Source organism: Cibotium barometz, chromosome 18, assembly GCF_041138505.1.
Source record: "Cibotium barometz isolate CiBa-2024 chromosome 18, ASM4113850v1, whole genome shotgun sequence".
Classification (NCBI taxonomy): Eukaryota; Viridiplantae; Streptophyta; class Polypodiopsida; order Cyatheales; family Cibotiaceae; genus Cibotium; species Cibotium barometz.
Genome location: NC_141063.1, coordinates 57,616,943 through 57,643,839, shown reverse-complemented (window position 1 = coordinate 57,643,839; position 26,897 = coordinate 57,616,943). Strand labels below are relative to the sequence as shown.

General features: G+C 41.5%; 1 protein-coding gene across 15 annotated transcripts; it reads left to right on the top strand.

Moving 5' to 3' along the window:
* The first annotated feature begins 7,137 nt into the window (after positions 1–7,137).
* Positions 7,138–24,959, top strand: LOC147629520 (uncharacterized). Of its 15 annotated transcripts, none has more exons than XR_015267969.1 (6): positions 7,170–7,352; positions 18,794–18,926; positions 21,972–22,026; positions 23,698–24,227; positions 24,428–24,477; positions 24,585–24,959. XR_015267969.1 is itself a non-coding variant. In XM_086812783.1 (5 exons), exons 2-4 carry the CDS (start codon positions 18,804–18,806, stop codon positions 23,949–23,951), a joined length of 432 nt encoding a protein of 143 aa, XP_086668909.1. In that variant the 5' UTR covers positions 7,170–7,352; positions 18,794–18,803; the 3' UTR covers positions 23,952–23,953; positions 24,091–24,306. The 15 variants fall into 15 exon arrangements, 7 of the variants coding, with proteins under 7 accessions (XP_086668906.1, XP_086668903.1, XP_086668909.1 ...); XR_015267970.1 differs by having other exon boundaries at positions 24,428–24,482; XR_015267968.1 differs by having other exon boundaries at positions 24,428–24,492.
* Positions 24,960–26,897: the final 1,938 nt, after the last annotated feature.

The window sequence follows — 26,897 nt, the reverse complement described above, 5'->3', positions numbered from 1 at the left end:
TTCACCAGCTTGTAGAGCATGCTTGAAAACCCCTGGGGCTAGCTGGAATTAGACCAATTGCAACTGGAGCAGACAAGATGTCAAATTTTCTCCAAAAAAAAACAGCGCTGCAAAAAAACGCGATTTCTCCTAGATGCGCCGGCGGTTTGCGCTTCTGATTTGATGAGCTAGAGCACCATTGAGATGGCTATGTTGGGCTAGAAGGGTTTGGGCTAATTTGGCTCTTGGAGGGAGACTAGCCCCTTCACTGGCTGGGGGTATAGAAAGCTTCTTGAAAATAACTAAAAAAATTTGATTATTTTTTAATTATCTACTAATCCTAATTAACTAGATAATGGGCTCATAAACTTGATGGATTCTAGGCTTGGCTCTGATACCATGTTAAAATTACAGCAATGTGATGAGCTATGGTGGATCAAATGCTAGAATCAACATCATTAACAAAGTGATTAGATGATAATTAAGACGTAATTAGTGAGCAATTAACTAATAGCTTAATGTAGGCATGGATAATCAAAAACCAGCAAATTCTCATTAGGCCAATGCCTCAATTTATAGAGTTTACATCCAAGCATCTAATCCCACTGATTTCTCCTTGATTCACTCCACCTCTTTTGCTTGATTCTCTCCACCTCTCCCATAATATCTCCACACTTCCTAAATCTTCTCATGCTACCCTTTATTCTCTCCCAGTAGATTCTTCTCACCTTTTCACAGGTTCTCCCACATTTACACATTCTCTTTTACAGCCTCTAGCCAAGGGCTTGTTCTCGCACACACCCTATTCACTTGTATATTTTAACACATACCACCATGATACCACCCATACATACCTTAACAATTTGAAACGCCCTAGTATGCTGTCTAGGAAATATGAATAAAATCCTATATAAAAGAAATAAGATGGCCTTATCCCAGAATTTCACATACTAAAACCTATCTCTATATACCTGAGACTACATCAAGGAATACTCTTTCCGAGTACATCATTAGAAAAGAATTTGAATTATTGGCGCCTTTCTAATGATAACCAACCAAAATATAATAAAGTTAGGGTAGAAAAATAACTCACCTAGATATATAAGCAACTAGGTATCCAAGTTGGAATATGTACAAAACATAGTCCAAAATTACGTACAAAAAACAAAGACAAATGCTACCTTCAAAGCACATGATATTATCCAAAAGATCAAAAGATCCTTATAAAACCATGGATAAAAGCATACAACCATGGATAAAAGCATACAAGCTCCTCGAATCCATGAAAACCATAGTTGATCATAAAAATCAATGCATGCCATCTAATGGACATTAATCATGCCAAAAGAAGCCTTAAAATTGGTGGCCAACTCATCAATCCAGAGTATATGAACGTGATGTCGCTCAAGCAAAACTCTAAAGTAAGCAAGTGAAAACACATGTGTGTAGCACTCATTAAAAAACCCCTAGGCACAAGTGATCTAGGTAGAACCTAATGAGTCCATATAAAACTTGATGAGTCCATATAAAGTAAGCAAGTGAAAACACATGTGTGTAGCACTCATTAAAAAACCCCTAGGCACAAGTGATCTAGGTAGAACCTGATGAGTCCATATAAAACTTGGAAAACATCCAATAAAATCCACCAAAACAAACAGATCAACTAACCCATGATAGAATTCATCTTAGGCTTAGAAAATTAAGCATAGACCACACTTAAACAAGTGCAAAATAAATTATCATGGAAAAGTGTCAAAGGTGAAACACACTTTGAACGCAAATTATAGCCATCAAAAGAAATTAAGGAATATGTCCAAAAAGAATGGCTAAACAATGGTAAAAAAATCATGAAAACATCGTTTAGAATTAATCCAAACAGAAATAACTACTAATAAGAGGTACAATCTTATTAATAATATGCGAATAACCCGCATCAATCTAATGTCAGCACGAGAAAATGTACTTCAACATTAAATAACCCTCAAAAATATTCTCGAGAAAAAGAATTATCATGATTTTTTTCAAATTTTTTCAAATTTTATAGGGCCTCATAATTTTGAATTTCATCAAACCTATCTTATGGCATTTCAAACCTATATTTTTCTAGAAAATTTTTAGCAATTAGATTTGCTAAAATACCATTGATATTTTAAAAATACCAATTTTCAAGATTTCTAAAAATAACTTCTAGAAAATTCCTAATTTTTTCTAAGAATCCCATCGTTCACGAAATTTCTAATTCCGCCCGACAATTCTCAAATCCAATGAAAATTTATAATTTTAATAGATTTTCTAATTTTTTGGGTCAAAAAATATATTTTTAAACAAATTTGAATGATTATGGACACCTTAAAGGACACACCACATGCCAAATACCAACCCCACATTTTCCAGAAATTTAAAATAACCTTTGTCTAATTTTCACTAATTTTTAGGATTTTTTTAAAAAATTTTAATTTACCTCGAACGCATTAGAATACGAACGGTCAAAAAATTTTGGAATTCCAATGGTCTTCGCGGAATATAGAAAGCCAACAGTTTCGGGAAAATGAAAAGAAAAAAAAATCGAAATGCGAAAGGTCAAAAGTTTTCGAAATCCGAAAGGGCAAAAGATTTTCTAGAATTCGGAAAGCCAAAAGGTTTCCCTGGAGATGGAAAGCCAAAAGGTTTCAAGAAAATAAATTCAAAAAATTTCAGAGAATTTGTTTTTCTCAAATTTCATATTTTCTCCCTTTTTTCAGGCTTTTTCTCCAAGTTTTTTTGAAAAGTTTTCAAAAGTTTTTTTAAATTAAAAAAAACTATTTTTTTAAAAAATAAATATTTTAATTAAAGCTTCTTTATTAAGCTTTAGATCAAAGCTTTTTTTTTAAATTATTGGGGGGGCGATTTTTGCCCGGCAGCTGTAGCGCAGCCCCCCCCCCCGGCGCGTGTGCGCGATTTCCATTGAGAGAGAAGAGACTCTCTTCTCTCCACTGTCCTCTCTCCTTCGTCCAATCAACTTCTCTCTCCAACCTCCCTTCTCTGTTAACAGAGAAGGGAATTAAGTATTGATTAAAATTTTCTTAATCATAATTAAAGTTTAATTATGATTAAAATTTAATCAATTTGTGCCTAATAAGAGGCATTCACATGCGGGAGATAAAAAAAAGAAGAAAAAATCAAAATTCAGAGGCGAAGAGGGTCCCACGCACACGGGAGAGCATTCCATGCATCAACATGCTGTCCCCTACTGCTTTTCAACAGAAAATTGAAAGAAATTTGATAGCATACTCACGGAAAAACCCACAAAAATGTATAAAAAATACATTTTTAACCATGAAAATGCTCTAAAAATTTCTAAAAAATTACAATTTCTAAAAATTGTAGAAATTTAGGGAATTCATTCTACCAAAAAATATACACAATAAAATGTGTGGTATTTTGGTAAAAATTTCTATTAATGTTTATTTTAAACCACAAAAAATAGGGAAAAAATAGCATTAAACTCACGGAATTCTCCCATAATGTCGATTCATCCATTGAATTGAAGAAACACGTGTTCCAACCACCATATCGACGATCCACGTGCAAATCATCAACACAAATCAACAAAATAACATTTTTATTTAGCAAATATTAAAATTTATTTCAAAAAATACCAAAAATTTACAACAATAAGAAAGAAAAATTAACAACAATTAACTAGAGATTGCTCTGATACCACTGTTAAAACCCTAAGATCTCTCTAGATAATTGTTATGCATAAACATGCATAAATCAAGCATAATCTCATCCACCCAACCACCCCCGAGCCTAAGGGATGCACACATGAATCATAATGAAGTACATCATACATTTACCTTAATGTCCCATACCATCAAGAGGTATAACTCCAATCTAGCAGCATGTAGCTATAGTGTGAAACGGTAGGTGAGTAGATATGATCCTCTACACAAGAGAACATAACATAACCTAGCCTCAAGATAACATCAAGAGAACCCCTCTTGAGTGTGTCCCATGCCCCTATTATATAGGAGGGCCCTCAAGTGACTCTTGACTCTCCATTTTCTATGTGTGACCCTTGGATGCTTGACCCTAACCTTAACCCTTAAGGTTAGTCCTAACCCATGCTACACTAGAGCTTGTTCCCATGCTCCCATGCTCACAAGCCTAATGTGGGTAGCCTCCTAGTATATACACACATAATGTGCATATAATAGTGTCAATGAAGCAATGTAATCTTTGTGTCGATGAAGCTTGAGTGTTGATGGAGAGTTTTGCTTAATAATCTCCTAGCCAAGCCTTCCCACCCCCTTAGCGAGTATTCTCAAGCCAAGGGTTGAAGCCAAGTCTCCTAGCCAAGCCTTCCCACCCCCTTTAGCGAGAGTATTCTCAAGCCAAGGTTGGGGCCAAGTCTTCACTGCCAATACCTAATCCTCCACCTTACCGCTTTTCCAAGGCACTCATGGCAAGGCGGATTCACAAAAACACTCTCCTTGGTCTCTCCAACCAATTGCCAAGGTACCCTCACCACAAATCTAGCTTTCTAAATGATGCAAGAATGTATGGAAAGCTTCGACATGGATGAGAGTCAAGAACACGTACCAATGGCATTTATAAAACATGCCAAATGAATACAATATCAAGGTTCACGAGCCTTATGCCTCCCTTATGGATCCGGTACATAGCCCCTCACCATGGGCTCAAAGGAACACATAAAAGGCATCTCAAGAAAGCATAGGCATGTGTCATTTCCATCATCATGCATTCAATAAGCTTAATGCAATCCTCTTTTCACCACAGTACATTCAATCAAGCCAATCCATTAAAACCATCCAATCCTTACTAAATCCAAAGCTCATCTCAATGGGAATATGTGAAGCTCAATGTGTCAATGCATAGCATGTGATAGCTAATGATGGCAATCTTGTTCAAATGGAAGCATAAGAGTGGTATGGACCACCATTCAATAAAAATAGCATGTGACTTTGGCTAATAGGTAAGCCAATGATGCTAATGGATCTAATAAACCACTGATTAGGCTTATGAAACCACCAATTAGACTTATGAAACCCTAATTTAATGGTTTATTTTGTTAACAACAAAAAATTCCAAATTCTTGAGTACAAATCATTCTCAATCACCATTGTGAAGCCAAAATAAGCATAGCAATTGATGAATCTTACCATTTATGACTTGAATGCTTGAATGAAAATCTCCATATCCAACGCTTCCAAGTCTAGCTACATCTTTGCTCATGGCAAGAGAAGGAGGCTCCATTGTTGATCATTAAGACTTGAAATCACCATCATTTGAAAGTATGAAGGCTTGCCAAGCATGGGAGAAGCTTTGCAAGACTTTGGAACTCCAAAACACCATAGAAGTAAACAAAAAAAACGCTACAGAAAATCGTGTAGAAAATCTTTGAAATGTGAAGCATTGAAGGCCATTCCTAAGCTCGTTAAGCTTAGCCAAGCTTATGAGACTTAATCAACCTTAGCTAAACCCTACCATGAGTCCATAGCTCCAAGAATTATAAGAAAAAAATGGGCGCAACCCTCTGTAGATTTCATAGCAGAAAATCACCAAAAAGAAACCCCATTGCAAGGCTTCTTGTGCATCTTATGCTTGCTTAAGCCTTAACCAGGCTTGAGTAAGCGTTAATGGCTAGCCATAAGCCCCATCTCCTCATAAAAACCGTGCCAGAAATATGCAACTCACTATTGTCCTCACGACAGAAAATCATGCCAAAAATCTCCCATTACCAAACTTATCATGAGGTTTATGCTTGCTTAAGCCATTCCAAAGCTTAAGCAAGCTCCAATATGAGCCACAAACTCCACCAAATGAAGGAAAACGGGTGCAAGAAAATACAACCTCACGGGTAGAAATTCGCCATGGAAATCATCATTGTTAGGCTCTTTTTGTAGCTTATTCCCTACCAAATCAAAGCCCTAAAGTATGGCAAGGCTGTAGGCCAAAGATTGAAGTCCAAATGCCCTCCAAAAATCAAACAGTACTACGAGGGAAAGAGCAAAAATATTGTGGATTAGTAAAAGTAATCATGATTAGTAAAATTAATGACTTTCTTTCCCCAAATTTGATCCTGTAGTTTGAATTTAGGAGCAGCTCCCTCAAAATTTGGTCCTCAGCAAACCCATGGCCCCAAAAGCTTAGGAAATGAATCAAGAACAACAAATTCACGCAATCAAGATCACCATGTCCATCTTCTTGATCAAGAAAATCAAGAACATGCAGAAAATTCAAGAAAAATATAGAAATTCAAGAAAAATGGATCAAAACAAGAGCTCTAATACCATTGCAAGAAAGAGGCCCACTCATCACATGGAGTAGACAACAAGGGTGTAGGTCACCATCCTAGATCTCATATGGGAGAAGCTCACCATGAAAGCTTGGAAATAAGCACGAAGAAGACATGGATGTGTATAGAGTGAATGTGATAAAAAAGGTACAATGCCCAGGAGCCCTATGTCTAATATAGCCGAAGGCTCCCAAATGTACACATGTAAATGACCCTAAGCCCCAGTGCCTAGGCCACATCCCCCATGTGCATGTGCAACCAAATCTACTTCATTACACTCCCTAATGTTTTGAGTGAGTGAATGAACGTGTGAGAGAGAGATGGTTATAGAGCTCGCCATGCAATGTGAGCGATGCGACTTTAAAGGCCAAGAGGGGAGCATGTTTTGTCGCGCACACTCAACTAGCCTAGAGAGAGAGAGAGAGAGAGAGAGAGAGAGAGAGAGAGAGAGAGAGAGAATTGTGCCTCTCTCCCTCTACCATATCTATTCTATTACGCACAGGTTTTTTCCCTTGCCACATGTCACTCTCTCTAGCATTTCCTCTAAAACGATCTCCTCTCCTCCTCCTCTAACCATGTGGCATGGGTGTACAAAGGGGCAGACTGTGTATGGGTAGGGACAATGTTGCACAACAACGTGCGGGTGTAGAACTAGTTGGTAATCCTTTAATTTTGCTTGGCACTTGTAAATTCGTGCTTGCAAGATTTTGAAAATTACTATCAATTAATAATTACTAGTGGGGACTCGCTGCAATAGTTTGTCCCCTTCTACACTCTTTCCATGTGACAAAATGAGATAGCCAGAGTGACATTGACACGTGGGTAAATTCTATGGCAAGGGCAAGAATAACCGGTATAGTAATATCAATCAACCAATAGGAGGCATCCAGATTAGGGTTTGAGGAGAATGACTTAGCCAGTCATTGCTACAGTCATTGTTACAGAAAGAGAACACTCAGGTCAGACTATTTTTTGTTTGCTTTTCACAGGCAAGCTTTTTTATCTTCCCCAGTCGAAGAAGCGAGGAGTATAACAGGAATCCCTCCTTTGCCAGGTCCAATTTATTGTACAGGTTATGATCTTCTGTTGTACTTGTTGAGGTTTACTATTGTGCAGGTTAGGGTGCAACTAGGGTTAGAGTTTTTCGGGTGCAGCTTGTACAGATCACAGGTGCCATGTGTTAGGTACACGTGTTAGGTACACTGTGCACAGATTCGAGGTCATTTTGTTTCAATTCGATTAGACATTAGGGCTTGGGGGAATGAAGTTCTGTCTGTGTGCAAGCTGAGAGAGTTGGAGAAAGGCTGAGAACGGGGCTCCTCTTTTCGTATCAAGTATTTTTTTTCCTTGGCACCTCTAGTCTTATTGGCTTTGATCAGCAGATTGACATCACATTTTCTTCAAGTAAGACAACTTGCAAACTTAGCCTTGCATCAGTAGTCGAAGGCTTTGTACAGTCTTTTACAAAGATGGTATTTTGAAATGCGCAGTGGTCTGTGTATGAAATGGTAAGTACCAACGTGAATGGTGTGAGTAGGGATGTCGCAAGTGCATTAGTTCGTGCCACATGCATGATGCTATTGATGTGTGCAGCTGTATGAGTAGCTCCTCTTGTGAACTAAAAGCCAGTATTCTTCTTGTGACTGCCGCTGGGTGAGACCATACGTTACAGCTACTTTTAGCCTAATGAGTCACTCTCAAACTTAGCGCCTTTTATTTTAAACAAGCAGTTACAGCTGCCATTTGGCTAGGCAGGCTACTCTTAGCCTAGCGAGTAACTTTCAAACTCAGTCTTTTATTTGAAACATGATATACTTGCTTACATAGATCATATACGTGGACTGATAGAAATGCATGGTGGTCTATGCACGACATAGGGAGTACCATATGTGAATGGCACAAGTAGGGGTGTCGCAAGCACATAAGTAGATGCTATGCATGATGCAGTTGATGTTGCCTTCTTGTGCCAACCTCTTTGTGAGACTGTGTCTTATAGTTGTCATTTGGCTAGGATCTAGTAAGCCTCTTCCTTACTAGGAGAGTTTTGTTCTGAAAAAATGATTGTTATATGGATATACGGTGGATGCCCTATCAAATATCTACATTGGGACCCTGGTGGGTGGAAATGGACTCATGTGATAACCCCATTAGGAGCTTACCATTCTTCAACTACACTTGTGCTTAACACTAGGTTGCTCATGCTTGGACAGACCCTGAGAGTTCCCACTCTTAGGCCTCATTGGTAGTATGACATTACACCTCCCATTCGGAGGAGATTGTGGCAAAGGCTCTGGCACTTGTATAGAGAGGAGTGAGATATTCTACTACTTTTGGCTGCTTCTACACGGTGGGTTGCCCACCAACCAGCGGAGATCTATCCCTCTTGTCGTAGATGCCTACCTCCATACAAGATAATGTATCGTTGCTTATGGAAGTGCAGAGGAGCACATAGGATTTGGGTATCTATAGGGCAGCTCTGGGGTAGATTGAGGAGTGATCCTATCTATATTACTTGGGGTGCTATCGCAGAGTTCACTCAGTGTGGCCCACAACTTCTTTTTGAGGGCAGGGGAGTAGATCCTGTTATACTTGTCCGTAGGGGTATAGTTGAGAGAGGTTTGCTTGAGGATATCCCCTAGTTATGATACACACCACCTTCGCTGATTATTGACACCACTTGGGAGATTATTGCTAGCATCACAGCATGGCGTATCTGGAAGACCAGATGCTTAGAGGCCTTCGAGAGTATTCGGGTTTATGACACCCAATGTATTTGCAGTATATGGAGTGACATTGTTCACACCCTTTTGGCCACCTTGGCCTGTATCAGGTATCTTCCAGAGTTGGCAGACAAAACGCAATAGATTTATGAGAGTGGAACCATGGTATGTTCTCCTCCAGTCCTACGGGGCTTTTACGGATAGTGCCCTCGATTGGTTGAGATCTCCCTTTGTATGATTTTATTTTACTTAATAGAAGTCTCTCTTATGATTAAAAAAAAATCTTGTTGAACAATCTATGAAGCCACAATATTACCTTTGGCTTGTGAAGAAGGCATAGGGGATCCATGCACCTAAAAGGGTATATATCAGACAAAGAGGAAATGTTGCAAGGCTCCTTGTTGTTTCTATGTTACATAGGGATTATTGGATTTGCAAAGAGCCTCTTTTAGATATTGTAGGTTGTTTCACTAGTTTAAAGCTGATAGAGTGTTTTGTAAAACAATGAGATGAGGAAGAGAATCAGGATTTTTTTTTGGGTTTTGTTTGGGATTGCCATGGTGCTGTTTTGCATTAGAGCCGACAAGCTGAGGATGGGTATATCTGGATGTCAGGCACTGATGTATGTTGAGCATGCAACGCTTGAGTCCTCCCAGGAGGTGGCCATATTGTAGTGGGTCTCTTCTTCGGCCCTAACCTTGGAAGTGTATAGCTATGGCATCCAGGGCTACATTTTCAAGGAGTAGAATTAATACAGGCCAATCCAGGTAGGCATACTTTAGTATGCAGAAAAAAGTGAGTTTTAGGAAGAGAATGCAAATTTTCTTAGAGAGTGGAATTTTTTGTAGAGCCATACATTGTGCAGCTATAGTAGTGCGTGGCCACAAATACACTCAAGAATGCAACCATGAATGTACAAAATGACCCTCTAAAAGTGCACAAATACAAGTTTCATGTGGCCATTTTGCCAAACGATGAGTTAACCACATTGAGATGGGGCTCGGCAGCAGGTCAGGTGAGTTTGCTACTGGCCGACAGCAGGTCGGCCAGGTCCTTTGCATGTGGTGAGCCTATAAAAAGGCTACGCCAAGATCTAGTTGGGTATTCAGTCCTGTAGGGGTTGGACCATTAGATAGGGACTCTTTAGAGTCAAGATCACCTTTTAAGGGCAGCCTAGGGCTTGCCAAAGACTTGTACCCTTTTTGTACATTATTAATATACTGAAAATTCAGCTCTCTTTCTCTCTCTCTCTCTCTCTCTCTCTCTCTCTTCTCTCCATCTTCTATTTGTGTTTTGCATCATGATGTTCTTGGAAAGGTGTTTAGGGCTGAAAGAAGACACAGAGCTTCCGTGCATGTGACATTGGTATCAAAGCTTCAGGTTCAACAATGCTTAACACTGATGGTGTCCCAAATGAAGGTGCAGAGTCCAAGGAGAGTAATGCAGCACGTGTCCAGACCCCCCGAAGTTGGTTGGTGTGAGGCAAACCCAAGGGGAGCGTTTCATGAGAGTAGGTAGCCATTTGGGGCTGCCCGAGAGGCTCTTATGGAGTACTCCAAGGGATGAGATTCATCCAAGATGTTTGTGTTTAAGGACAGGGCAAGAAGGAAAGGGGACAAAGTGGAACAGATGCACAAATCTCATCAGATTTGAAGTGGACTCGGAGACGGGGCAAGGTTTTTAGTTAAAAGGTTGCCAGGAAGGGAAGGATGACAAGTTGGGGAGTCCATGTGGAGACAAGGGGATGATGACAATCATCCAAGGTTAGACGTTGGAGTTCCGTCATCAAGTTTAGCAGAAGGGGATGTCATGTGCATGCACATGGACATGCAGATCCTAGTGCTCTTCTCTGTGAAAGGCAACATAAAACACAAATGAATTAGGGCATTAGCTAGGCTCAAGAGTTTGCAGAAGGACTGCGGAAATACAAGAGGGTTGTCGGCATGTAGCTTTTGGTGCTGGTGACAGTAGGTCGGCTAGGTCCTTTGCATGTGGTTGGCCTATAAAAAGGCTAAGCCAAGATCTAGTTGGGTATTGAGTCTTGTAGGGTTGGATCATTAGATAGGGACTCTTTAGAGTCAAGATCACCTTTTAAGGACAGCCTAGGGCTTGCCAAAGACTTGTACCCTTTTTGTACATTATTAATATACTGAAAATACAGCTCTCTCTCTCTCTCCTCTCCATCTTCTGTTTGCGTTTTGCGTCATGATGTTCCTTGAAAGACATTTAGGGCTCACCTATAGAGAGTGATAGAAATTCAGTACGCTGGTTTTATAAAGTATGGTCTTTTGGACTTACCTTATACAAACCTGCACATACTCTTGGGCACTGATTACGTGAGTAGAGATGTCATAGCTTATTGTCCACGCTATGCATGATAGAGTTGATGAACCTACAGTTCATGTTCGGACAGGCATTGGAGTTAATGGTTGCACTTTTGAGTCGAAGTCTTTTTTAAAGTTTAGCTTAATGTTTGGTTTTGGCTCTTAAGTGCTTTAGGTCTAGAGTTTACAGTTCTCTGTTTTGCTATTTTGTGTTGTTGTTTAGTATCTCAGCTCAAAAGGTTTAAGTTCTTATTAAGAAGAAGTGTGTGTATGCTTTGTATTTGTGTTTTTTATTTTTTATTTTTTTTAAGTTTCTTTCATTCATGTAATTGTTTTGTTTTGTTTTCTTGTTTTTTGTTTTTTGTTTTGTTTTGTCTTGTTTGTTTGTTCTTTTTGTTAATGTCTTAATTAAAAGTCTTCGTTTGATATTATCTTTTGATTTCCTCTCCTTAGTTGGTGGGTTTGTTAGTTTATTTATTTTTGATCTTTCAAATGCTTTGTTTTTGCCTTTGTCCTTCTTCACTATTATTTCTTTCTCAAATCTCTCAATTCGTAAGTTCAGATTTTTCTGACCTTATGAAGGTATATGAAAGAATACATAGAGCTTCCGCGCATGTGACAATTGCCATATCTTGCACCATTTTCCCAAGTGTACGTAGATGACTGGCAAAGGAGAAGGGGGGAAAATGGGTGTCGAGGTTTCTTGAAGAGGTACCCATTTCTCCAAGGCCTTTATAGAAGTTGTACATGCTTGCATCTATTTCCCTTGTTGCACTATGATGCACGTAAACTCCTAGAATATGGTGTTTGTGTCATCATTGATGACTTGGCTTCTGGAAGCAGTTGTTGTCGAAGAAACAGTTTCTACTGGGATCTAGTGTTCTCTCTCATCATCGGAATTCGCCACAATGGGAGTGGTCAAGTTTTTCCTTGACCGCAACAATACCGTCCACTATGTGTATGGAGACGTTTCCGGTCGCTTCCGGAGGCTAGAAACCAACTATCCTTCGAAGAACAGGAGTTACACCGGAATGGGAGTGCAACCGGTGTCTGAAAACCAACCACACAAGCGATTTTTTTCTTGGTTGAATCTCTTTACCAAAAGGCAAAGCTCTAATATCATCGTAACATGCAGAAGCTTATAGATAGGATTATACTTCAGATAATGAATATTGAGCACCTTGGTTCTTGATGATTTGCACAATGTAGTGGAAGTAAGAGTGCAAGAGAGAGAGAGAGAGAAAGAAAGAAAGAAAGAAGAAAGAAAACTGTATTAACGTCCTTTAGAGGCTACATCTGACCTATAGGACTAATCAGATACATCCATGTGATTACATTCCACTTCGGGGGCAACAAAATGACAATAGAGATAAAACTAGAAATAGTTCAAATTCCCTACATGACCATAGGAGAATCCTAGATAACAGCTACTCTTCATTACTACCATGTTTGGTTGTCCTGAAATCTACAATAACAGCTCTACCTCTACGGTAGACTGCCCATTTTTCTTGTTTCCTTGCTTCGTATACTTTATTGAGTTCTTGTTTCCTGTTTTTTAGTTGTGTGGCTGTGAGTTCATCCGCCATCCACACCTTCGTTCCCTTAAGTGACCTTGTTTGCTTCATGACTTTAATTTTGTCTTTCATATCTGCGTACCTCAAAACCACATGTTTTCCTTTGATTGCCACTGAGGGATCTCCAATGTCGATGAAAGGACCTGTTCCCAACCCTCTGACAAACCACCCACCCTAATTTCTTTTGCAATCCATTGCTGCTCGTTCTCTTCATTAATCTGTGATATTACTTCTTTAATGAGAATTTCTTTAGGTTGTGGATCAAGTAAATTTACTTGTGTGATTTCCTCCCTGTTTTCTTTTTCGTGTTGTTCCTTAATCTGTTTCTCCAGGGTTGAAAGATGTTGTTTTGTCTGATGTAGTTCATTTTGCAAGGCTGAATTTGTTTGCTGAAGATGTTGAATCATGCTCAGGAGGTACCGCTCCCATGGTGATGGTTTTTCATTGGGTTTGGTAGGAGGGGAGATAAGGGTTTCGGAGAAGGTTTTCTTGCTGGCCATGTCAAACTACTGGACTGTTTGAGAGGTTGCTCTTCACGAACCCCACCCCCATGAGGTGCAAGCCCTTACTTGCTTGGGGGTGGGTTACAACCCTACCCTACAACTAAGGTGCGCAGGTGGGCAATAGGTGCACAGGTGCGTATGTGAGTAGCAGGAGAGGTGGGCAATGGGAAAGGTGGGCAGCGAGAAGGAAAGAAGGAGAAAGAGAAAAAGAAAGAAAGAGAGAGAGCGCGCAGGCGGGTAGCTAGGGAGAGCGCGCAGGCGGGTAGCTAGAGAGAGGGAGCGCGCAGGCGGGTAGCTAGGGAGAGGGAGCGCGCAGCGAGAGGGAGAGCGCGCAATGGGAGCGTGCAGTGAGAGAGAGCACGCAGAGGAAGCGCGCAAGTAAGGGCGCGCAGGTAAGCGCGTAGGTGCAGCGAGAGCACGCAGAGGAAGCGCGCGCACAGAGAGAGAGAGAGAGAGAGAGAGAGAGAGAGAGAGAGAGAGAGAGAGAGAAGAGAGAGAGAGAGATGTCGAGCCATATGCACCTGGCTAGTCCCATGCTCAAGTCGCCCCAGGATATGTGTGGTTGGGCCCCTAGCATGTGGCCATCGGATAAACGGATCAGGGGGTTCCAGATCAAAGGCTGCTGAAGCTGCTTCTCTGAGGCCACTGGAGCAATCTGTTTGACAGCTGGCCTGAGATAATCCCAAGCACGAAGTAGACTGGCTGCGAATGAAACCGGCCTGACGGGCGGTGAAACAAACACTCGCACATAAAACACTTCAACGCCATTGAGGACCTAGAAAAAGAAAACAAACAGGGGGAGCTAGAGTGCTCCTGCAAACAGTACACGGACACCGATTGGCCCCAAAACGCAGTGGCGCCCCTTGCGGTATTTCTTTAATTGATTATAAGAGCTTTGATTACAATAAGGCTGGGAACTCAGCCGTCACAGTAGAACCCCTGAAACCTGCAAAGAACCTGCATCATGGCTTCTTGTCCACTCGGCATCCACAAACAAGTCCAGCCATTGTTCATGTCGAAAGACTCTCTCACATTGAGTCTGCATACAGAAGCTTTCTCCCATGATCAGGGCTGCCACAACCATCCATAGCCTCTCACACTATGAACAGCATCACACCCTGACACATCCAGTGCTTTTGCATCACACACAGACTCCCAAACTACCTCTCAAAAGAGAACTCGTATCACAGCACAGCATACCATACAGTCGACACACCTGTACCAACCCTCTCTACCTTCCAAGGGTACTATCCATCTCTGTCATGGATTCCAGTCCCCTGCCCAATCAGTAGCAAGGCTGTACCAAACATGTGTCCATTCCTGTACCTTCTGCCTGCATGTGACCTATCTCCTGGAGAAACCCAAAAACATGTTTCCTCGAGAAACCTACGACCTGTTTCCACATGAAACCCTTAGGCCTGTTTCCCTTTGAAACTTCTGTCTTGTTTCCATACAGAACCATTCATGGCACCATTCAACAATAGTGCCAACAACAGCATACATCTAGTTACCTGTTCCTTCATGAAACATCTGGCAACATAGAGATGCCCATATCTGTAGGTCCCTCTGTTCCTTTCTAGCAGGAAGAAAACAATCTGCTCCATGAGCACGCAGCCATGCGAGCTTGCATCACTCCCATGCCAAGAAACATAACCAAATGACCTGTACTTGTAGCCAGAAACCCAAGTACATTGCTGAATTTGCAGCCAAACAAAAACAGCCCATAAACAGTCCTCAAACTGATCTCAAAACAGTCCCGAGCATTGCTCATGTTCATAGCCACATGAACTGCCACGAAACAGTCCATAAACCCTTTCCAAAAACAGTCCCCAACGGGCCTGGATACTCAGCCACACAGCAGCCAACCAATCCTGCACCGGCCAAAGAAAGAGAGAGAGAAGTAGGCTTGTGTCTCTGCCCGTCTTGTCCAGCAGCCGCCTACAGTTTCCCTTGTGCGTGGAGAAAAGCATGCACTGTTCTGTCCAGCGCTGCCTGCAGATCTGTTTCCACGAGCCAAAAAGCACACGCATGGCAACCAGCTGTACCTGTCCGTACACCTGTACCTGCAGTCATACAGCTGCCACGTGGATTGTACCTACAGCTATCGATTGTACCTGCCTGCGCCACTTGGATCTGCAAAACTGCCAACCGTCTGCACTCTGGTCGTCAGCGCCACACCTGCATCCACAGCCGTCTCCTGCTCTGTACGGCCTGCAGTCTTTAGGTCTGTACGGCCAGTACTGTACGGCCTGTCTGATAGGGCAGTTCTAGGCGCAGCCAATCACCTGCAGCAACCAGTCGACCAAGCTCTCTTCTCCTCCACGCATGAAACTTGCACGCCCCCCCCAAAAAGCAAGAGAGAGACGTGGGCCTCCAAAAGTGGAGTAGTCTCTAAAAATTGCCTTGGGGTCTCTCAAGGCTTTAAAACCTCTTTATCTTTAATTTTGCCCCACCAAAGGTTATAAAACCTTTTTGAATTAAAGTCTCTTTGCCCCCTTCACACTTGGGGTTGTCCACACATGGGTTTACTTTTTGGACTCCAACCTGATGCCATTCACACTGTCCACCATGTCCCCTGTGCACACCTGCATTCTGTCCAGAGAAAAACACAGGGTCGTAACAGCGAATCTGTCCTCAAAGGCAAGACTAAAACCACGGGCTCGCATCTCTGTGAAGATCCATCTAGTACTCTGCGGCCACGGGCCTCCAAGGCTCGGAGTGTGGGCTGAAATCCGGGCCAAGAGGGAATCCTTCCAAGGCTCACCACTGGGTTGGAGTCCTCCGCGGTCAGTGGGGGAAGCTCCAGGGAGGTTTTGATCGCATGCGGAAGCGGTGGGAAGCCTTCTTTCTTGAGACTTTGGAGGCCTGGCCCTTTCCTCACAGATAGAGGCGGTGACCCCATTTGGCACTACAGATCACCTGTGTGGTTGTTTCCCCCCCCCCCCCCCCCCCCCTATGAGATAGCCTTCTCCTCATAGAGCGGCTAGTTGAAGGAGAAGCATCTCTCCCCCTTATGATCACTTGTTTCCCGCCCTTATATATATGAGGCGAGTTTGTATTTTGTCCTTTGTGGTTGTACTTAGCCCCTTGTGGCTGTTTTCTCTTTAACTAATTGAAGGATCTTTTTCCCATAAAAAAAAAGAGTGCAAGAGAGGGAGAGAGAAAGAGAGAGAAGAGAGACAATAAAGACATAGTACACCCGATTGGGTCCCAAATACCCTTTGCAAGGCCCCCACCAAGGATGGTGTATTTGCTTTATTGAATGATGAGAAAAAGACTCAAATCTGCAAATCTTCCCTTGGCTGTAAACCTTCAGCCTGAAGGTGACCTGTTCTTGACCTTCAATTCACCTTTGCGTTAGGGATTCCCTTGTTTGTCCTGGCTCTTGAACACCTTCAGCTTTTTGTGAATTATGAGATGCTTAAAGCCTTGGCTAAGCCATGCTTTTATACTATTCCTATGTGCTGGTTGGTGGTTTATTGAAGCTGTCGGCCTGTTTATGTTGCTGTCCACGACCTGTTTATATGCCATTTTAAATAGGCGCCTTTTTTATTTGGCCGCCTTGCTGTCCAAACTGCCCATGGCCTTGCTTGGCCTGGCTGCCTTGCTGTTCAGGCTGCCCAAGGCCTGGACTGGCCCCTAAGGGCTGGCCGACTGGCTGTGCAGCCCTTGGGGCTGGCTGACTGGGCTACAGCCCTTGTGCTGGCTGCCATGTTGGCCAAGCTTGGTAGAAGCTGTTCCCAACAGGCTATCCATGCACTCCTAGGTCTGGCCACTTAGATGCTATGGGGCTTCATGGACCATGGGCTGCCCCACATGGCCCAAAGTGTAGGGTTCCACCCTAGACTCCATGCAATCTACATGCAATTGCATGTTCTTCTCACACGGTGGCTATGCTCCTGATGTCTGGCTATGCCCTGCATACTGGTAGGTGTGTCACATCATTCATGGAGCTGTGACACTTCTTGTTAGGCTAGTGGGTCCTTTGGGTAGACGTTGTACATAGACCTTTTTTCCGAGCCTATTGCATGTGATTATGGCTCTATTAATTTATCCATTATCTTCATTGGGACCTGGGAGTGTTGGAGTGATTGATGCTAACGCCATGAGGAGCTTTACCTTCTTTGAAAATTGAGGATACGGTCAGGAATGCTGGGCTATCCATGCTTAATTCAGTACAGAGGATTCATATTTTTAGATCACATTTGCAAAGTAACGAGATCACTTTTTCCATGCCATACATAGGCAATTCTAGCATAGAGTTTGGCTCTCTTTTAGGAGGCATATGTCTCTTTTCTTTTGACTTTTTACATCGAGGCCTTCCGATTAACGAGTGGAGTGCAGTTCTTGGTGCATATCCATCATGCCCCAGATGTTGAGTCAATTCAGCATTGCATCAAGAGTTGCAAAGACTCCCACACGATCTTTTGCTCTGTTGCCCAGCTCATTGGCAATTTGAGGACATACATTTTTACTTAGGGCTCTATTGCATTGTTAGCCTAGTTTAGTATATAGGTTTTCTATAAGGGTAGGGTTATGGGCTCAGCCCTCAAGGTTCATAGAGGGCTGGTTTATAAATGCAATTCGGGATAGGTCCTTAAGTTACAGTTTGTACCACTTTGTGGCACAGTGGATTCTTACTAGGAGATCATTGTTAGTATCATGACATGGCAGATTTGGAGAGCCAGATGCATAGAGTCTATCGACGGCTCCTGGACATTCTTTACTCGGCCGATATGCATCATTTGGGGAGAGATTATACATACACTTATGGCACACATCTAGGGTTCATCCAAATCTGCACAATCTAGGTGCACTGCAATTCTTAGGGAATGGGATCATGGGATATTTTTGTTCTCTACTCCCTTGGGATTTTCTTGGCATCATCAAATTTCAGATTAGTTATACACATCTTGTCTTTTGAGATGATCTTTTTACAGGCATTTAGCCGTGTTTTTGTTTTGTTTTGTTTATACTTAATAGAAGTTTTGTTTGTTGAAAAATGTTGTGAGGAGAAGGGAAGGGGAGGGGGGTGGGGTACAAACCCGACTTTTCTACTAAGATGACATATCCTTAAGGATGCACGAACATGCACCTACTCTTGGGGGTTGATGACATGAGTGGGGATGCCATAGCATGTAGTCTATGATGATTTCAAGTTTTATGTATAGACTCTCATGTTGTCATTATCGGACTTTGGTTTTGTCAATTTTAGGAAATAACTTGAACTTTTCATTGGTATATGGATTTTGGCATGTATGGGAGTGATTGTTAGGGTTTCTTCTATTGTAGGGTTTAGGCTTTGTGCAATTTTAGGGGTTTTCACAAGAATGAATTCTAGTCTTGAGACGACCTTCACATCATACACTTTCTTGGATGTGCCTGCTGCCAGAAACAAAGACATGGACGATACCAAATCTTCCCGGAAAAGAAAGAGGATCACCGATCTGTCTGTCGATCTCACGGGCACCAAGTTTGGGCAGCTGCGGCGAATGCTTCAGGAGTTGCGCCCTTATGTACTTGAGGTGATATATGCTGATTGAATTATAATGTGCCTAGCACAATGTCTGTACATTTTTCAACAAGAAGTTGCGTAGACCGATGCAATGTAGTCATATTATTGGACAACTTTATGCACAAGTGCACACACACAACACAGCAACAACAACAACATCGTGCATACTACTTGTATGTTACATCTTATTTACCATTAAATGCGTTTCATGCCTTTGGAAACATTTTGTACATTTCACTATGGCTTTTTCAGCCACAATTTTTTTGCTGTCAAATAGTGGCCTGCCTTATACCAAAAAACAATGTACATCGCTTTTTTTGCACAAGTGGCTTCCTTTGCAAGTTCTTGCAAGCACAAACACCTAGCGTGATATGTCCAAACATGACACGCTGTCTACTCATAATCACATCTGTGGCTTGTGTAAATTTATTGTTAGCTACACACTGGGGAAGCATGATTAATCTTATGAATTTATTGTGGAAAAACTAACTCAATCAACTTAGGACAGCAGTTATCAGCAAACATGCTAGGATAGGGTCGAGAAATTTTACATAGCATGCCAGGTCGTCCTTTCAGCTAAGGTAGTAGGTTACAAGCTGTTGGTTATTTCTCCCTGTGCACTGAGTAACGAGTTGGGGCAACTGACTTGGCGCTTTTCTCAGCTGCACCTTGTTGAAGGCTATGTGGAAGCTGCACAAGGTTGTGGGACTACTAGATCCACTACCTGGCTGCTTTGAATTTGAATTTTTTTGAGTAGTGCAATCTCCTATAGCCAAGGCGAGGTCCAACCGCTTGCAAGTTGGGTGAAGCCTCGCTGTGCTCCATTCCAACCTTTAGAAAAGGCTTTTTCAGGCTCAAATCTTATGCCCAAGCTCTTACTCCATTTGCAAGTTCTTTACAACCCCCTGTGTCCTCACCCCCCCTTCCCCCCTTCCTCCTTCCTCTCTTACTAACTCATGATGCTCCTGGAGCAAAGTCAACCACGACTTAGGGAGAACCTTTGTAAAACAGCTGCCCATCTTGAATAGCATACTCCCTACCATATTTTGTGAGAACATGGAACCATTGTTTCCAAACTCTAGGTCCTCCTTTTATGCCATAGAAAGTAAACTTTTGTACTTTAGAGATGGAAGATGACATTCCCTTTCTGCTAAGAGCATGTGCCCTGAGATTCTCCTTACATGGAACATACTTTATTATCACAAATTTGTTATGGTGTTCTGTCCAATTCTGGCTTGGCATAGTCTAGAACTATTTCAGGCTTTGGTAATTCACCTTCACTAGGAATTCTGCATGAAACAGGAAATTCTTTCAAGTTTTTGGAGCTAGGATTAGTGCCAAACTTCAATAGCTCCTTGTCAAAGTGCTGTAGTTCAACTTAGGTCCTGCAAGTTTTCAGCTGTCGTTGGCAATTGGATGCCCGTAATATCGAAGCCATAACCAAGTTTGGTGCTGATGTGGTGTTGGGCTTCAACTTGAGGATAGCCTCCAGTGCTTTTATGATCCTTTGTCTTTTGTGAGTCTTTTGTCCCTTGGTCTTTACACCATTCAAGAAATTTAACAGAGGGGTTGCTATCTCTGAAACTTTATTCACATGTTCTTGCTATGCTTGAGCAAGACCAAAGATTTGTTGGAGCTTGTGAGCGTCCTTGGGAATTATTTACTGGACTTGGTCTTTGACTTTGGCTGGGTGACGGGTCTAAAGCAATTGCTTGTTGATCGATGTTGTGTTAGAACTTTTTGCTAAGAAAAAGAATGTTTTCTCAGTGTACAACTCATTTTTCTTCAGAAGCCCTCGGCTGTTCATGCTCCTCTGGGCACATGAGAAAACTAGGATATAATTGAAATCTTTAATACCCAAGTGACTAAGGACTGGCTTGGTGTTCTAGACCTTGTAACTGTGCACCTTAGTGTCTTATCCCTACATAGGTGCCTAGTGCATGACGCTTCACGAGTTTTACATGTCTGAATTTGGTGTTGTCTGGACTTTGATGAAGAGGTTCTAGTTTCCTTCCGGTACAGCCCTTGTATGAGCTCCATCTGAGCATTTCTAGTCTAGCCATCGATACTTTCTTCATAGAAGAGCACGGTTTTGGAGCCTATCATCATCTATTGCATTAGATTCATTACTAACTTTTTTCTCTCTTTGTCAGGTGCTTCAAGTTTTCTATGGAAAGAAATCTTGCTTTCTATGAGTGTTGGCTTGTACACATGATGAGGGCTATTTTCTTACACTTGCCTAGGGTGTTCTTGTGCTCTTTCTTGCTTGTGGTGATCTTTTGATCTTGCCCCTTCTTGGTTTTCTTGAACACAATAGGCTCAATATCCTTGGCCAAAGAAAGAGCTTCTCAAATATTGGGAAGCTTGAGTCCATACACATAGCATTCGTTCTCTGGTTGCAAGCTAAAATGAAGGTCTTTAGTTGAGCTGCTGTACATGGAGAAGCAGTCCAATTGTCTTGCCGTTTTTCTGGTTTAATTGCTTGTACACATTCTTCAGTTTCTGCAAGACTGCAAGTACAGTGGGAAAGATAATCTCTCCACAAAGGTAATCAGCAGTCCCATCTCTGGCTGTTTTTCTGGTTTAATTGCTTGTACATGTTCTTCAGTTTCTGCAAGACTGCAAGTAAAGTGGGAGAGATAATCTCTCCACAAAGTTATCTAGGGTTATAGTTGGTGTCTCCGTCAAGGCTGTCTACTCCGATTTTTACTGATGCCACTGTGTTACAACATCACCAAACAATGCAGAAGTGATACTTCTGCCTTGTTTGGTGATCCAACCCATTATGTAAAGAGTCCTTTTTTGCATCTTAGTAAGTAGAACTTCGTGCATGTGTGAGTTTTGCTCTATGGTTTAGCTCATACATGCTGCAACATGCACCAGTCCTTTTGCTTTTTTAGTTGAGTCATATACTATGTTTAGATGTCAGGGTTTGAACTCATGCCCCATGCTGGGAAGCTTGGTGCATTAGTCACTTGGCAAGGGCTTGCTGGCACATGCAGCAATCTTTTAATTTTAAGGGTTCATAATTCTCCTGTTTTTTTTTTTTTGGCAGGTTTTGCGATGCCCAGATTTTCAAAGCAGTAGGAGCGCTGTTATTGTTCGGCAAGGTAACATAATTGCAATGTTTTCAGAACAAAGGTGTTTTGTGATGCAGTTTTTTTGCTTTGTGCTATAATCCTACAAGTATTGTTTTTTTTTTCCCCAAAGAAAAGATCCTTCAACTAGCATGAAAAAGAAGGGGGGGTGGGGGGCGGCTCCCCCGCAGTTGTGGAGACATGTTGAACCATGTTCATTACACTATCTTCCACTTTAGTTCCAATGGTGCAGAGAGCATATGCATCCCTTCGTTTTCAAGCTTTAGACAAGGTCGGCAACAAGTGGTATCGGGTTACCTTCTACATCATTCATTGGTAGGTGAACATCAACACCAATGACAGTGTCCCAAAGATCATTGGAGGAGAGGATAGCCTTGATTTTGAAATCTCTTAGAGGATAATTGATTTTCATTAGCACCAATGGTGGTGGACAGGGTCTTGCGGAAGATGCCATTTAAAGAACTTTGTACCGAGCCAGAGTTGTGATACCATGTAAGAGGATACAATGTGTAGGGGGTATGTTGGCAATACTCACAAGAAGTAGGATTTTTCACAACACAACTTCAAACTTGAATTGCACAATAGCAGAGATAGAGAACAATATTGCAGTTTCTGATATGAAACAATAGATAGCAAAGTCCCACACCCATGTGCTTCTGTGAAGGGAGCTTCAGTGGCTGATCTGGAAGTGCCAAGACGCAGAGGTGGTACACACACCCAGATGTATCTACTCAGCATTGGTTCGGTCGGTGGCCTCACTTGGGTGAACATCTGCAGTATGGAGGTATCTGAAGGTCCCCTTCTCAGCTTGAAAGCTGAGGTGGAAGAAAATAAGTTGGACCTCTCGTGCCTCTTCCTTGAAGGCCTCGAGCTCCACCCGTGCTGCTGTTGACCATTAGTTTGGCCAATGGTATTTGTGATCTGGAGATCATCCAAAAGGTGCGAGAAACAGGTGACCTGATCACGGAGAGTATTGTCCACCGAAAGACTCTCCCTTCATGGTAGGTCTTAATGGTAGTTTTCAGTCAAAGTCTGTTTAGCCTAGTCAATATTGTTTTCTAAACATATATATATATGTATATATATATTTTTTCCCAAAATTAAGTACTTTTCTACGGAATATTATAATGTATTTGACATTCAATAGAGAAGTTTTTATAGTGAATGTTCTTGTGTCACTTTAATAATCCATTGGATAGCAAACATGTTAGTGTCGCTTTATGTAGTAATACTTATTGATAAAAGACATCCTCATGCTAGTAACCTTAGAGGGCAAAGTTTCAGTGTGTGCCACCCAGTTGGTGGTTTTGAAGTTGCAGGTGATGTTGGCCATAGCAAATTGGAGCAATGCATTGTTATTATTACAATCTCTTAACCAATAGATGGATGTGACATGAGGTAAGTCATGTGGAGCTAGGATATTCCTTGAGGCAGCATTATGGTCATTTGAACACTGCCATGCTCCATTTCATGTTGGGTTGCCACATGTCAAGGACAATAGCATCTAAAGGGAACTCTTTCTTTTTGTTTATATAGTTTGCATGCAGTTTGTCATGATGGAAGGTGTCTTTTAGGAAACCATGTGAAGCAGGCTGGTTTTTATTCGGAAGAGAAGTACAAAAATCGTATATGACATGCAAAAACTCGTTGTTTGGCTGTTTGGTTTATGTTGCTTGTATCCAGGTACCAAGCAAGTCAAAGAGTTATGTAAGCAACTGCGGGCAGAAACAATGTTGTTAGCAAAGCAAAAGAAAGCAAGTGATCCCCCATTGGCGGTGAAAGAGAACTGTGAAGACTCTAGTGTCAAAAAGCAAGTGAAGGTGGAAGCGGAAGCTCCTATTTCTGTCGATGATCCTGGTCCTTCATTGGTAGGCTGTTCACCACTTGGGTGGAACTTCATTTTAGTTCGGAATCTACCCGGACAAAGCATTCTTTGAAGGTCAAAGCCTTGTGCCCCCTTCGTAACTTTGCAAGGGGTAGCCAAAGCAAATGTGCTACCCCATAGAGTCACATTATGTGTTTTGGATCCTGAGAAATGACCCTTTATGCAAAGCCTCTTTCTACATGGTATTGCAGTTCAGAGTAGCACGTGGTTGGAGAGTCTATGCTTCAAAGGTTGAAACAGGAGAGCCAAAAGGGCAAAGTGAGTCAAATTCAAAGGTTTCATGTATACGAATGTGATATTCAATTGTCAACACACCATAGCCTTGAAGGTCTGTCTGTCTCGGTCAGTCTTGTATATCATCATGTCAAAGGCTTTTACACTATTTTTTTTGGGGGTTTTTTTGTGTGTTTTTGGGGGGTATCTTTTGGGTTTTTTGGGCTTTTATTGATAGGAGCGCAATAGTTGTTGTTTGCTAATATATATCAGGTTGTCATGATGTTGTGGCTGGCTGCCTACTCACCGCCATAGAATTTGAAGAAAAGGGTGTGCGTTCAGCCAAGGAATTCCTATAGTTGGTGGTAAGGTACCAAGGGGTGCGCATTTGCAATTTTGCCCCATATTCCTGAAGTTTCGCTTTCTTTATGCTGCTATGCATACAATTCAATGTGTATAAATTGTCATGTAGCTTGTGAAGATCAGAGATTGGCATGAGATTCTTGTTATGATCCGATGCAGTTTTGGACAAGTGGAATATTAGAAAAATGTTCCTAGTGAAGCCAAAAAGGACAACTGCATGATGCAAATGAAATATTGCACAATTGCAATTGCCTAGTGCTCACCTGCACGTTGCATTATGGGCACCCAAATGCGGAACGGATTATTTCCATGGTCCAAATTCTTTTATAGTCCATTAAAAAACCTAACTCGGTTCTCCATAAAAATATATCCTAGCTTCCTTTAAGGTATATTCATGATGTTAAAAATCAATTTTCATGCATCGAACAATGATATCAATGTTTGTGGACATAATGATTACATGAATGACTATTTGGTATTTCAAGTATTGTTGATTTTTTTTAATGATATTTGATTCAATTCAACCCCCTCCCCCCCCCCCTCTCTCTCTCTCTCTCTCTCTCTCTCTCTCTCTATATATATATATATATATATATATATATATATATGTGTGTGTGTGTGTGTGTGTGTGCGCGCGCGTGCGCGCGCGCGCACATAATATATAAATCTATATATACATAATACATACGTACATACATATATATATATGTATGTATGTATTACATACATACATATTTATATATACAGAGAGATCGGAGGAAGCATACTAATGAGATAACATGCTAGGGCCTTTGTACAATGGTGCGAAAACTGATGATAGGTTTGCATGGTGATAGACCTATAGAAACAACCTACAATCTTTACCAGAAACCCTTCCCCCCCCCCCCCCCCCCCCCCCCCCCCGCGCGCTCGATTGCCCAACACACAAAAAAATATACTCATGCATAAGAGATGTTCATAAAGGAGTGAAAGAGAAAAGATAAAGACATCGGGGCTCAAAATTCTTTCTTAATCTTTACCCCCCCAACACACACACACACACACACACACACACACATGCATAGGAAATCTTGGTAAAGGAGTGGAGAAAAAAAAGACATCAAAATTCTTTCTTATTACATGTTTGTAGCCTTAAAAAGGCATCTAGATCCACCATTAACTCCAATATTGTTTTCTTGGAATTTCCCTAGGTACAATAGTTTGATTTAATCACATCTACTTATCCAGAGGTACAATAGTTTGATTTAATCACATCTACTATTGCATGATTCCACATTCACCTAGTATCTTAAATCTTCTAGCTTCACCCAAGAAATATGGACTGTAAGGTTACTCAACTTACTAACTTGGCTTTGCTAGATCAACCAAATTTACATGCCCCCCTCAATCTCAAATTGGGGTTACATGGATAAAATTTATTGCTAATGTCTTATTAATGAAGATAGTGTACACCCATCTTGCTATGCCAAAAGTGTCCTCTACAAGTTATGTGCAAAGGGATAGCTATGGAGGAAAGAAAAGGGAGAAGAAATGGTGGGAAGTGAGAGAGGGGGAGGGGGGGGGGATAGTGTAGGGGAGGAAGGGAGAAGATAGATGATGCCTTTTTCCTCCAAAATTCATGAATTTGGAAAAGGGTTGTTTTAATAATGATGGAAAAGTCAAATCTATAAAGTAAGTGAGAAATCTAGGTACGAGGTTCTAAATATAGGGGTAAGGGGACACTTTTTATGGTGGAATCACTCAAGGAAAGGAACCTTTTCACCCTTGATTAATTAACTTAATCACTCTCTTAATCAATTTCTTAGAGGGCACATTAGTGTCCATATCGGTCCTAATGCAATAACCATGGGGATGTTCTCCAAACTCTCCAAGAATGATGGAATGAAGCACTTTTGGTTACTGGTTACCAAAGGGCTTTGGAATGTCATCATTGGCATTGAGGCATGCGCTATCTCACCAGCATATAATAGTATAGTTACTTTGGATGGTGACAATAGTTTTTATATAACTATGGCATCTGTTTCTATACCTTCCATAATGGAACAAGCTAGGTGGGATAGCAGAGATGTACAGACACATGCATTGGTGGCACTTTTTGTGAAAAGAAGCATTATTCCTCATGTTTTCTCATGTAAAATTGCCATCAAGTAGGCTTGGGATATGCTTGTTGCACTTTACTAGGTGTGTAACAGGGCACGAGTGGTCTACTCGTGCGTAAGCAACTAGAGTTTGTATAAATGAGAGATTTAACGGTCAAGTTTATCACAAGGATTAAAAATCTTAAGGAGCAACTTGTATGTATTGATGAGATCTATCCAAAGAGTTCATTAGTGTCACTGTTCTCATAGCTTTATCAGATTCATTATTGGGTTTTGCACATCCACACTTTGGCTCATGATGAAGGGTAACCCCAATGCCATTA

Coding starts and splice junctions, on each gene's coding strand:
- LOC147629520 (XM_086812780.1), top strand. CDS start 18,804: ATGGACGATACCAAATCTTCCCGGAAAAGAAAGAGGATCACCGATCTG. Junction 18,927..21,971: donor TGCGCCCTTATGTACTTGAG/GTGATATATGCT, acceptor TTTTTTTGGCAG/GTTTTGCGATGCCCAGATTT. Junction 22,027..23,697: donor CGCTGTTATTGTTCGGCAAG/GTAACATAATTG, acceptor GCTTGTATCCAG/GTACCAAGCAAGTCAAAGAG.